General features: G+C 44.0%; 1 protein-coding gene across 1 annotated transcript in view; it reads left to right on the top strand.

Annotated features, from left to right (window-relative positions):
- Window positions 1-257: 257 nt before the first annotated feature.
- FREM1 (FRAS1 related extracellular matrix 1) overlaps window positions 258-12708 on the top strand; it is a gene marked incomplete at its 5' end in the record, with an annotated part of 74442 nt that continues 61991 nt past the window's right edge. The window contains 5 exons of the mRNA XM_081845743.1: window positions 258-488; window positions 5736-5830; window positions 8581-8882; window positions 9927-10123; window positions 10626-10949. Coding sequence (XP_081701869.1) covers window positions 258-488; window positions 5736-5830; window positions 8581-8882; window positions 9927-10123; window positions 10626-10949 — 1149 coding nt within the window. The remainder of the gene's footprint in view (window positions 489-5735; window positions 5831-8580; window positions 8883-9926; window positions 10124-10625; window positions 10950-12708) is intronic.

Below are 12708 nucleotides of genomic sequence, written 5' to 3'. Positions count from 1 at the left end.
TTTCCCCCCACCCCCTAGATTTTTGGGGAAAACCGTGTCCGTTGTTCTAAATGTTGGGATTGATCCATGAATTTATTTACCTGAGGATTCTTTGAAAGGGTTCCGTGTCCAGATTCCATTATGCAGGAAATATTCTTGATAAAGCACATGGAGGACACTGTAGCCTGATGCCCATGATCAGGTAGTGAAGCTTCCCAGGAAGCACTAAGAAAACAACCCCCTTTCCCTAAAGAGTTTTCTCCTTTGCTAACCACACTATGAAGGCTTTGGGGAACAGCTGGCTCCTTTTGCTCTTTGCACTTAATTTGAGAAGCATCCACTCCTCCTTTGTCAACGTCAACCGTGGGGCAAAAGTGATGAAGGGCCAGTCCATCTTCCTGTTGCAAGAGGACCTGCAGTTTTCCATTCCCCGAGAGAAGGACGCTTGCAAAGTGGAAGTTGTGATGAACGAGCCGATGACGCAGAGGGTTGGGAAACTAACCCCACAGGTATGTGAAATATCTTGGCATGGAAATTTGGGGAGCTGGGAAGGGGAGGAAAAGGGACGACTTATTGGGAGTAACGACTTTGGAACGGCGGAATGGCCATTCACAAACATAGCATTGGCTTCCATTGTAGTGTAAAGTAGTTTGGACTTGATATTCCGCTTTATCACTACCCTAAGGAGTCTCAAAGCAGCTAACAATCTCCTTTCCCTTCCTCGGCCACAACAAACACTCTGTGAGGTGAGTGAGGCTGAGAGACTTCAGAGAAGCGTGACTAGCCCAAGGTCACCCAGCAGCTGCATGTGAAGGAGCAGGGAATCAAACCCAGTTCACCAGATTACGAGTCCACTACACCACACTGGGTCTCAGTGACTGGCTCTCAGTGGCTTTTCATTGTGAGTGAAGCTTGTTAGTTAGTTAAAAGCTTTTGAGACATCTTTTCCCAAACTGAAGCAACTGCATACAGCCCCACCTATATATCGATGGGCAAAGCAGACTTATCTCTATTTTTTCTCCACTGCTGCTGAATGAAACAGCACTTTGCCCTCAAACGCTTCTAATTTGTGCTTGCTTTGGTTTTTTAAAAACTATTATTAAAAGCCACCAGGAGGTAAGTCAGCTGTTCATGTACATTTTAGATAAGACCCCCCAGGGCAAAGCCCAGCACTATACAGCTCTTAACCACAAGCAAGGGTTCCTTTTAATTGCTCCCCATGTAGTAATGGCGTGACTAAAATGTGAATGCACAGCATACCATGGGACTTGTTCAGTTCCCAAGAATTACCATCAACAGATGGTAAACATACAAAGGGGTTTTTTATGCTTCCTTTCCACATCAGACATATTTCCCATATCACCTTTCTTCTACTTTTGTCCCATCTGGGTTTACTTATGGGAACCTGTGTGGAGAAAGCAATGTTTTCTCGATCTGGTTACTAATACAAAATAGAATGGGATGCTTTGAGAGCAGTGTGGCTGGCACTGAGAGCAGTGATCATGTGTGCTTTCTTCCTCCACCCTGGTATTTGAAACATAAACGTGTCAGGTGCACAAAATTATACTCGGCTCCTCCTGCTGCTGGGTGGGGAAATGTTTGATTTGAGGACTATGTGCACACCAAACAGTTAAAGTAAACAGCTCCCCCCCCCCCCGCAACAATCCTAAGTTCTGTAGTTCACACACAAAGAGAGCCCGAGGTTCAGCACCTTCAACAAACCACAGTTCCCAGGATTCTTTGGGGAAAGTCATGTAGTTTAAACATGTGGTGTGTATGCAACCTATGCAGTCAGGCAAATCCCATATGCCTAATTTGGCTTTGAAGAGTCAATGAAGGTGGGTTCTGTGGCCTGAATGCCTTGTTCATGAGCTTCCTGGGGGCTACTGTGGGAACCTGATCCAGAGCTAGATGGACCTTTGTTCTGACTCCTCTGGTCTCTTATTATATTCTTCTGGCTATAGCAATATGAAGTTTCACTCTTATGTAGTAAGCAGCCCATAAAAATGTGGCCAATTATCAACGAGAACATTGTTCTGGTCACTTTGCTTCAATGAATACTGCTCGTGCACCAACCAGTTGCACCCTTTTTCAGAGGTGCACCAAGCTCACCCCATATGTGGACTAATACATGTTCACCGTCTGCCTCATCAAGTGATTGGATGGATATATTTTAGAGGAAGCCGAATATCTCTTACTTGTTGCTCTCTACACAAAGGAAGTCCTTCTAGTTACCTAGCAGAGGTGCAGCCCCTCACAACAGCTTTGGTGGCCAAATTTGATTTGGCATCGGCCAGCTCTCTAGGAGCGCATACGCATGCCATATTTCAAAAAGTAAAATTCCAGCCCCGCGCATTCCATCTGGCTGTGCTCATTATGTTGCATGAGGGGAGACCCTCAAAGGCACCAGCTGCCTTCGGACAGGAAGATGACCGGCAGCAACAGAAGCATCTCTGCTTAAATTCAATAATTCCCCCCAGATGCCATTTTAGGCATCCAATTTCCATACATGTCCAGAATTTTCCAGATGTATGGCAAGCCTAGGAGTGTATGCCAGTGGTGGGTGTGTCCCAAAGTGGGCATGGCTACCCACATACATTTAAAAGAAATAAATTTTTGCAAACTAATCCCAAGAAGTTTGCAACCAAACAGCAAACTAGGTGGAAACTTTGTTTGTCTCATTGTGGAGAAGAGGATGCTAGACTAAGTAGACCTCATTTTTTTTCTTTTTTCCTCCAGTAGGACTTGTATTCTTCATTTGTTAAGATGAAGCATTGTGTAGGGGTGTTTTACTATGAATAAAGCTGCCATGATGAAGAAACAAATATGACTTTGGAAATTAGCAAGGGATTTTGGAAGAATGACACACAGTATATCTGTAACCTCTGCTATCCTCCTAGTTTAGACATAGGGTTGTGGGGTTTGTTTGTTTGTTTGTTTGTTTGTTTGTTTGTATCTTGCATATCCATATGCCTAATAGCGGGACACGGGTGGTGCGTGGTCTAAACCACAGAGCCTCTTGGGCTTGCCGATCAGAAGGTCAGCGGTTCAAATCCCCACGACAGGGTGAGCTCCCGTTGCTTGGACCTGCTCCTGCCAACCTAGCAGTTCGAAAGCATGTCAAAGTGCAAGTAGATAAATAGGTACCACTCTAGCGGGAAGGTGAACGGTGTTTCCATGCGCTGCTCTGGTTTGCCAGAAGCAGCTTAGTCATGCTGGCTTCATGATCTGGAAGCTGTCTGCGGACAAACGCTGGCTTCCTTGGCCAGTAAAGCGAGATGAGTGCCGCAACCCCAGAGTCATCCACGACTGGACTTAACGGTCAGGGGTCCCTTTATCTTTACCTATGCCTAAAAGCAGTATGCAGTTATCATCAGGTAATAATGCTGATCGCCATGCCTTGGTTCATTTTGAGCTGATGCTAATAGCATAGAAGCAGAACATGCTCTGGTCAGTTGGCAACTCTTAACTGCCAGCCCCGCCCCCCAATGGCAGAACTTGCCCTTGTTTTGCTAAAGAGATTGTGCTTTTAACCAGCAAACACTGCATTATGCGAGAACCTGTCCTATTATTTCCTTTGCTGTCATTAAAGTGAGTAATGTGCTAGGAATGTGTGACAATTTAATTACAAATTGTAATTGAAAAGTAGTTGAAGTGGAAATAAAAGCAAAGCCAGACAGTAATTAGGAAAAGATTTAACTCTCCTTTGTTTTACTTGTTAAATTTATAGACAATTATGGCTGCCTGTTCATATGAAAGAAAAACATATTAGGAAGCATAAAACAGCTGTTTCCTTTTAACAAAGCAGATTGTGTCTATTTTATAATCATTGTCTGTCTACGGCAAGAGTCATGTTGAGGAAAAAAGCTTTCATTATTTATCTCCCTCGTTATCAATTAAGTGGAGGAACTAATGATGTCTTCTGGAAAAACACAATTTATGACTATTATGGCCATAGTTCTCTGATGGATAGCATTGCCTGTACCGTGTTGCAGCTCTCGTCTTCCATTAGAAGGAAGCTGAATTCTCAGGGCTAAGAGCATTTTGAGACATGAGCCTTAAATTGCTTCTCTGACTTCCTAGCGCTCTTTCAGTGAGCACCTGAAGTCATTTCCACATGCGGGGCTTAAATTGGCTTTGTTTTAAATTGACTCTTTGGAGAAATGTAAACCTGCATTGACTAAGAGTTGCATCTAGTTTCTCTCCTGCGTTGGCTGCATTTGTGAGACGAAATTGGTGAGAGGGACTCAGATGTGTTTCCTTGTGTCCCATGTGGGGTCGGTGGGAATGCACTGCCCAATGTCAATGTAGACGAGGCTGCCTTTACCATTAGGCAAGGTGATGTTGGCCCCACCAGGTGACAGATTGGGGGGGGATAATTTAATGGTGACAAATTGTTTAGCATCTTATGTCTTTGCCACCCTGTGAGTGTGTGTGATGGGGTATTATTATTATTTAGCTCAGTTACAAAAAATGCCTTGGACCATTTTTGGATACGGGAGAAATACAGTGAAAGCAAGGCAAGTGTAATATGAATGAGCATTCTGGCCAAAGCAGTCTGTCTGTAGTCCAAATCAATTGCAGTGAGTGGGAACCTGCATGACAATGCTCTGAGAGTCAGACAGCAGCAGCAATGTGTGGTTGGTTATCCGATATCCAATTTGGGGCTCCATAGTCCCAGTTGGCTTGATCCTCCAGACTAAGCTGGTTGAATTTTAGTTCTTCCCAACTTCAATTTAAATCCCATTGAGTTAAATGGGGACTAAATGCAAATAACTGGATCCATGTCACTGTTGATGATGATGATGATGATATTGTTGTTTAGTCGTTTAGTCGTGTCCAGCACTTCGTGACCCCATGGACCAGAGCATGCCAGGCCCTCCTGTCTTCCGCTGCCTCCCGCAGTTTAGTCAAACTCATGTTAGTAGCTTTGAGAACACTGTCCAACCATCTCGTCCTCTGTCGTCCCCTTCTCCTTGTGTCCTCAATCTTTCCCAACATCAGGGTATTTTCCAGGGAGTCTTCTCTTCTCATATATTGGAGTATTGGAGCCTCAGCTTCAGGATCTGTCCTTCCTTATTATACTCTGTTTATACGTATTATACGTCTGTATTAGGATCATGATATGATCACAGAGCACCGAAGGCCACTTTACATAAAATATAAGGGAGACAAGCATATCTTCTGCAGATTTGTTTGTTTGCTTGTTGCATTTATATCCCAGCTTTTTCTCCCAGGAGCACAAGGAGGTATGCTTGGTTCTCCCCCTCCTCATTTAATTCTCACAACAATCCTGTGACGTAAGTTAGGCTGAGAGTCAGTGACCGGCCCCAGTTTACTCAGTAAGCAAGTGGGGATTTGAACCCTGGTCTCCCAGGTCCTAGTCTGACTCTTTAACCACTATACCAAATTCTCAAGTGGTTGTATATATGTGTAAATAAAACCAGATATGCTAAAGACACCACAGTCTCTATTGTCCTTCATTCCAAGGAAATTGAGCCCTGGGTAAAGCTCTTGGAACCCCAGGAGTCTCTGATTGCTCAAAGATTGTGGCGGCTTATAACTCTATTAATTCCCCACAGTCCCAGAAACATTGTTAAGCTATCTACCCATTTTTTATATAAATACCACAGGGTAATTATGCAAATCACTTCTGCATTGCAAAATGTTTTTTTCAAGATAAACCAAAATGAGCCAAAAGGGAAAACGTCTGAAATATGCTGCCTCCTCTTTAAACAAAGCCCATTTTTCAACAGGTGTTTGATTGCCATTTTCTTCCCAATGAAGTCAAGTACACTCACAACGGATGCCCAATTCTCAATGAAGACTTAGTCATGCTGAGGTTATACAGGTAATCAGCACTGGGGTGATGGCTCAGGGGGTGTTTCTTAGGAAAGAACAAGCATGTTTCTACCATTCACCTAATATTAAAAGGTAATGCTAAGTGAATTATCTCTTCTGAGTTTTCTTTTATATCGCGTCACAAAGAAAATTTAAAATCCATGATATAAGGATCCCTCTGATGCCTTATATCATGTATGGTGGGGATGTGATAAAATTAAGAAATTTTGGGAAAATATACATGAGGAACTGAAAAAAAATGTTTAAAACAACAATTGGTAAGAAACCGGAAACATTCCTTTTAGGAATTATAACGAATGACATCCAAAAACACGAAGCGAATCTTTTTATATGCAACAGCTGCCACTAGGTTATTGATTGCAAAAAGAAAGAAAGAAAGAAAGAAGTCAGAAGAAGTACCAACATTGAAAGATTGGCAAAATAATTTTTTTGAAATGATTGAATTAGCAAAAATGACGGCAACAATTAGAATGCAATCTAATCAAAATCTCAAACAGGAATGGAAATGTGTAGAAAAATACATGACCAAAAGATGCTCCAACAAGAATTTATTGATATGTATAGACTGATCTCACAAAGTTAAGTTAAGCTAAGCTAAACTAAGCAGATATATAAGATTGAATGTTTAATTATTAAAATACAAAATTACAATCTCAATAATAAAATTACATAATAATAACAAGGAAGTGACGCACGGGTGGAGGGGAGACACAGGGCAAGAAATAAGAAATGGATAAATGTTGGTACATAATGAAATGTGAAAATGTGAAATTACGAATATAATGTATATGTATAAATATGTAAAGATTTCGTATATGTATTGCAACATTAATAATAAATAAAGTGCAAAAAAATAAGAAAATAAAAAATCCAAGGTGCCCATTGGTTGCAAAACCAAACGCATTAAACAAATTATGTACGTTCATCCTATTCCTTGGCCCATAGTTAAAATTATGGATAATTTACTTAACACTGATTGTGCCTGTTGCTATTGTCAGCAGGGAAGAATTATGGTTCCAGTAATGGGATATCTCAAGACAGTAGGTCATGAACCCGCCCCAGAGGGTTAGATTCACAACACAAACAGAGCTAAATCAGGCTTTGAGGGTTGTTGAAGGCCTTCCTGCTCAAAAACAAAAAGAGCCTCTCTTTAAAACCTCTCCAGCAGCAGCAGAGCTGGCCATTGTGGTGTTTGTCCACCTCTGTGAGTGCCATTTTGTTGCCATGATTCTGTGGCATATAAATATCTAAATAAATGATTAAGCCAGTGAGGAGAAAAGTACTGGTTCACTGAAGAAGAAGAGCTCACTGGCTCATTTGGTATTGCTCATACTTTCCAGTTTTCAAGGTTGCATATCTGCTGTAGGATGTTGTTGATTAAATGAAATAATAGGTTTGCCTAACCATACACTTGGAACCATGCACTTAGGGATGTGGGTGGCGCTGTGGTCTAAACCACTGAACCTCTTGGGCTTCCTGATCAGAAGGTCAGCAGTTCGAATCCCCACAACGGGGTGAGCTCCCATTGCTCTGTCCCAGCTCCTGCCAACCTAGCAATTCAAAAGCATACCAGTGCAAGTAGATAAATAGGTACCACTGCAGCGGGAAGGTAAATGGCGTTTCCGTGCTCTCTGGTTTCCGTTGCGCCAGAAGCGGTTTAGTCCTGCTGGCCACATGACCCGGAAAGCTGTCTGTGGACAAACGCTGGCTCCCTCGGCCTGAAAACGAGATGAAGGCTGCAACCCCTTAGTCACCTTTGACTGGGCTTAGCCGTCCTGGGGTCCTTTACCTCTACCTTTTTACCTGATAACCTTTTAACTAGAGGGATGACTCTTGAAGTTTGAGACAGAGCTTCATAAGAGTTCAGCCACCTCAATGCATAAATAGGTTTTCTGAATTTTGTAAGAACATGAGAGGAATCTGCTGGATCAGGCCAAAGGCCCATATAGCCCAGCATTGTATTCTCACAGTAGACAACCAAATGCCTGTCAGAAACCCACAAGCAGGTTCCAAGCTCAAGAGGAGCCCCCGACAATGGATAGACGAAGGGACCTAGCGGGAGGGAAAGAAATCGAGCCGAGACCAGGGAGAAGACCGCAGGGAAGGAAATACAAACCGGGTCATAAAACTGGGTCAGCTGCAGCAGCGGAGGAAAAGAGGAGGAGCCTTGGCTGCGGCAGGTTTAAATCGCCGAGGCCCCACCCCCAGAGCCAGCTGATTGGCTGGCCCGGGGTATGACACGGGCGGGGATTCCCTTAGGTATCGCGGGGGCTGGAGCCAGCCCCGCGAATGTGGGGAAGGGGCGTGGCGCCCGCAACCCCACCTCCTTGTTTATTGCGGAAGTGGCTTTCTCACAGTAGACAACCAGATGCCTGTCAGAAGCCCACAAGCAGGTTCCAAGCTCAAGAGCCTAATTAAAATACAGTGGTACCTCAGGTTACATACGCTTCGGGTTACATACGCTTCAGGTTACAGACTCCGCTAACCCAGAAATAGTGCTTCAGGTTAAGAACTTTGCTTAAGGATGAGAACAGAAATTGTGCTTCAGCAGCGTGGTGGCAGCAGGAGGCCCCATTAGCTAAAGTGGTGCTTCAGGTTAAGAACAGTTTCAGGTTAAGAACGGACCTCTGGAACAAATTAAGTTCTTAACCCGAGGTATACCAAATGTTGTAGATTCCAAAATGTGCCCAACTCTTTTCCTTGATAAAATTCGACTGTCTTTTTGCTTGCCCTTTGCAGATTTACGGAAACCGAGACATTTACCGAAATGGTTCCCTTCCTTGTAAAGTTACTCGAACCTGATTGTAATATTATCAAGATGAGCTCAAGTGCCCTACAGGTCCCTGGCTTTCATGGCCTGTCCAATGTAATTAACAAGAACGTAATTACTTTAGACTACAACAGGAAAATAAACTTGGATTGTACCATAAGCCTGATTTCCGTAGAAACTTTCCTGCCAGCCCATGGGCAACTTGTCAGAGCATCAGCAGAAGAAGAACCGCCTCGTGGAGATCAGCCTCATAGTTTCCCTCCCACAACAGGTATGTACACTTCGTTTTTTTGCACCTGTTATATCATCACAAATATCTTCGTTTAATGATGAGGTTGTACAGGGGCGCCAACTTGCCTCCACATTATGGGGAGGGGCATGACATGACACATCATGGAACATCATGGGAGGAGGAGCCACCAGTCATTAAAGCTGAATGGCCGCTGTGTTTGGCTCTGCCCCAGCTCCTTCCAACCGATGTCCTGACGTCATGCATACAACATTGGTTCCCCCAATCGCCTTTGTAAGCTGCTGCCTCTGCCCAATAGAATGATGTCAGCAATATCTAGACAACATGATGACCATGTACATTGTTACGTGAGCACTGTTCCACAGCATTTGATATTTTCATTTACATACATTCATTCGAAATAAGATGGGTTTAAGAAGCAATTCTATATCCTCCCACCACCCTGACGAAGAATTCTATGAAACAGTAATCAATATCCGGAATCACTGTTCAGTGTTGGACATCATATTTGCTGAATACACAAAGCTTCGCAGCTTGTCTGCTATCGTACAAAGTCTGGTGCCTCGCTTCATTTAAAGATTTTCAGAGACTTTGAGACTAAAGATTTCATTTTGGACTTGTTATGGTTTGAAGGAATTCTCTAAAAGATTGTCTATTGCGTATGTACATGGTCATCGTGTTGCGTAGACATTGCTGACATTCTCTTTGCAACACAGGGGTTTGTTTGTTTGTTTGGTTACTTATTGTTGTACCATGGCCAATAGAATGATGTGCCTTAACATGATGCCTAAAAAATAATAAGAGTGGACGTCAGGCAAGTGTCCTTGGTGGGCTTCTCTGGGAGTGCATTCTATGAACAGAGAGATACCCCAACTGATTCACACAGAACATAAAGCTGGAGCTGGCTATAAAAATTATTCACAGAACATCTCATAGCCCCCTCATTCCTTCCCATAGGTATTTCAGTCATGAACTGTTCCTAGCTTCTGGTGTCTGGTTTGCATCTTCTGTCCATGTTTCTGTTGAGAGAGAAAAAACCCACTGTGATTTCCTTTGGGCCATTAGGACGTAGGAGAGGTGAAAACTGTCCATCTGGGAGCTGTGTTTCAGGCCTGAAGACCATACAGAACATTAAAGTGAGCTGTGAAGATTTTCTCCTGATGGGCCTAAGATACCAGCATTTGGACCCTCCTTCGCCCAACATTGATTACATACCCATCAGGCTGGATCTCACAGATAGCAGAAGCAAGACCATCTACAAGGTAAAGGCCTTATACAGGGGTAGGCAACCTAAGGCCCAGGGGCCAGATGTGGCCCAATCGCCTTCTCAATCCAGCCCACAGACGGTCCAGGAATCAGCGTGTTTTTACATGAGTAGAATGTGTCCTTTTATTTAAAATGCATCTCTGGGTTATTTCTGGGGCCTAGGAATTTCTTCATATATTTTTTTCAAAATCCGGCCCACCCCACCACATGGTCTGAGGGATGGTGGACCGCCCCATGGCTGAAAAAGGTTGCTGACCCCTGGCCTTATAGGAAGGAACTTTGGCATAGACAGATGCAAGCTTAGGTGAAGCCAGCCTTTGCCAACCTGGTGCCCTCCAGATGTTTTGGACTACAAGTCCCACCAGCCTCAGACATGCCGGCTGGGACTTATGGGAATTGCAGTCCAAAACACCTGGATGGCACCACTGGGTTAGGCTGCTAGAAGAGCATTCAGCCATAATTAGATGCTTACTTTGTCACCTGCTTCTTCTTCCGCAGTCTGAGCATGCTTGGCTTCCCGTTCACATTGGAGGTGCGTTTCCTAACCAGCCGCCCCAAGCTGCCTTCATGGCTATGCAAATCCTAGAAGCAGACCAGTTCATTCTGAGCCTGTTGTCAACAACCATACTGGATGCCGAAGATGGTGAAACAGCCAAATCCCTGCTCATCTTCAACATTACCAAACCACCCCGGGAAGGCTACATCACTCATCTGCAAGACCACACGAGGCCCATCTCATCCTTCACGTGGAACAGCCTCAATGATATGCTTATTGCTTATCAGCCACCAAACAGCAGCCACACAGAGAGGAGAAATTATGAGGTAACCAAAGCGATTTTAATGAAGTCTCTCACAAGATTTCAAAGCATTTATCAAGAAAGACTTTTTTTAAAAAAATATACGGTTTCTTGATGACTTTCCACTCCTACTGTCCTGATGTTTGTTTGTTTATTCCTTTTTATTAGCTGTTTTATAATACACATACTTTTATTATCTAAACCCCGCTACCATCAAATATTTCAGTAATCCATTGCTTATACCAGGCATAGGCAAACTTGGCCCTCCAGATGTTTTGAGACTACAGTTCCCACCATCCCTGACCACTTGTCCTGTTAGCTAGGGATGATGGGAGTTGTAGTCCCAAAACATCTTGAGGGCCGAGTTCACCTATGCCTGGCTTATACAGTCAAACCATGGTTTCCAAACACCTCTGTTTTGGAATGTATCAGCTGCCGAATGCCGAAAACCTAGAAGCAAATGCTCTGGTTTTTTAATGTTTTCAGAAGGCACACATCCGACGCGGCTTCCGCTTAAGTGCAGGAATGGATTGCGTTTGACAACCAAGGTTTGACTGTATATCAAATCCTGCCTGCAACTTCATATATTGGTGATTGTTTGATAGATCAGTGGTCTCCGTTACTCCTTAAAAACTTTGTCATCATGTCCTCTTTATGCCATTACGTTCCATCATTTTCACAAGCCATTCCTCCTTCGTTGGCAATCCTTTCTCTTTCCACTTCTGTTGTCGAATAGGGTACTTGGGAATTTCATTGCTGTGTAGGTAAAGATAAAAGTAAAGGACCCCTGGACACTTAAGTCCAGTCAAAGGTGACTATGGGGTTGCAGCACTCATCTCGCTTTCAGGCCAAGGGAGCTGGTGTTTGTCCACAGACAGCTTTCCAGGTCATATGGCCAGCATAATTAAACCACTTCTGGTGCAATGGGACACTGTGGCGGAAACCAGAGTGCACAGAAACACAGTTTACCTTCCTGCCACAGTGGTACCTATTTATCTACTTGTACTGGCGTGCTTTCGAACTGCTAGGTTGGCAGGAGCTGGGACAGAGCAACAGGAGCTCCCCCCCCCCTTTGTGTGTCACAATGACTGGAGTGTTGGACTATGACTTGGGAGAACGGGGTTCGAATCCCCTCTCAGCTGCGTGGGTCACTGGGTGACCTTTGGCCAGTTGCCATCTCTTAGCCCAGCCTTTCTCAACCCAGGATTTCCCAGATGTTCTTGAACTACAACTCCCATCATCCCTGATCATTCGTTATATGCTGGCTAGGAATCATGGGAGTTGTAGTCCAACATCATCTAGGGATCCAAGGTTGAGAAAGGCTGTCTTAGCCTAACCTACCTCACAGCAGGAGGATGACCATGCTGAGTATCTTTGCCCAGAAACACATCAGTGACTTCCAGTCATGGTGGTGGCAGTTAGGTAATTTTGGACTCTGGAATTAATAGCCTTGTTAGACCCCCTCTCTATAGACTGCAATGTGTGTTACAGTGGTACCTCAGGTTAAGTACTTAATTTGTTCTGAAGGTCCATTCTTAATCTGAAACTGTTCTTAACCTGAAGCACCACTTTAGCTAATGGGGCCTCCTGCTGCTGCTGCCGCGCCGCCAGAGCACGATTTCTGTTCTCATCCTGAAGCAAAGTTCTTACCCTGAAGTACTATTTCTGGGTTAGCGGAGTCTGTAACCTGAAGCGTATGTAACCTGAAGTGTATGTAACCCGAGGTACCACTGTACTTCATTTCAGGACAGGGGGCTCCTGTTCAGTGGGACTCTGGACTTTTG

Source organism: Podarcis erhardii, assembly GCF_964252035.2.
Source record: "Podarcis erhardii genome assembly, chromosome: 17".
Taxonomy (NCBI): Eukaryota; Metazoa; Chordata; class Lepidosauria; order Squamata; family Lacertidae; genus Podarcis; species Podarcis erhardii.
This window is presented reverse-complemented; position numbering and strand designations above follow the sequence as displayed.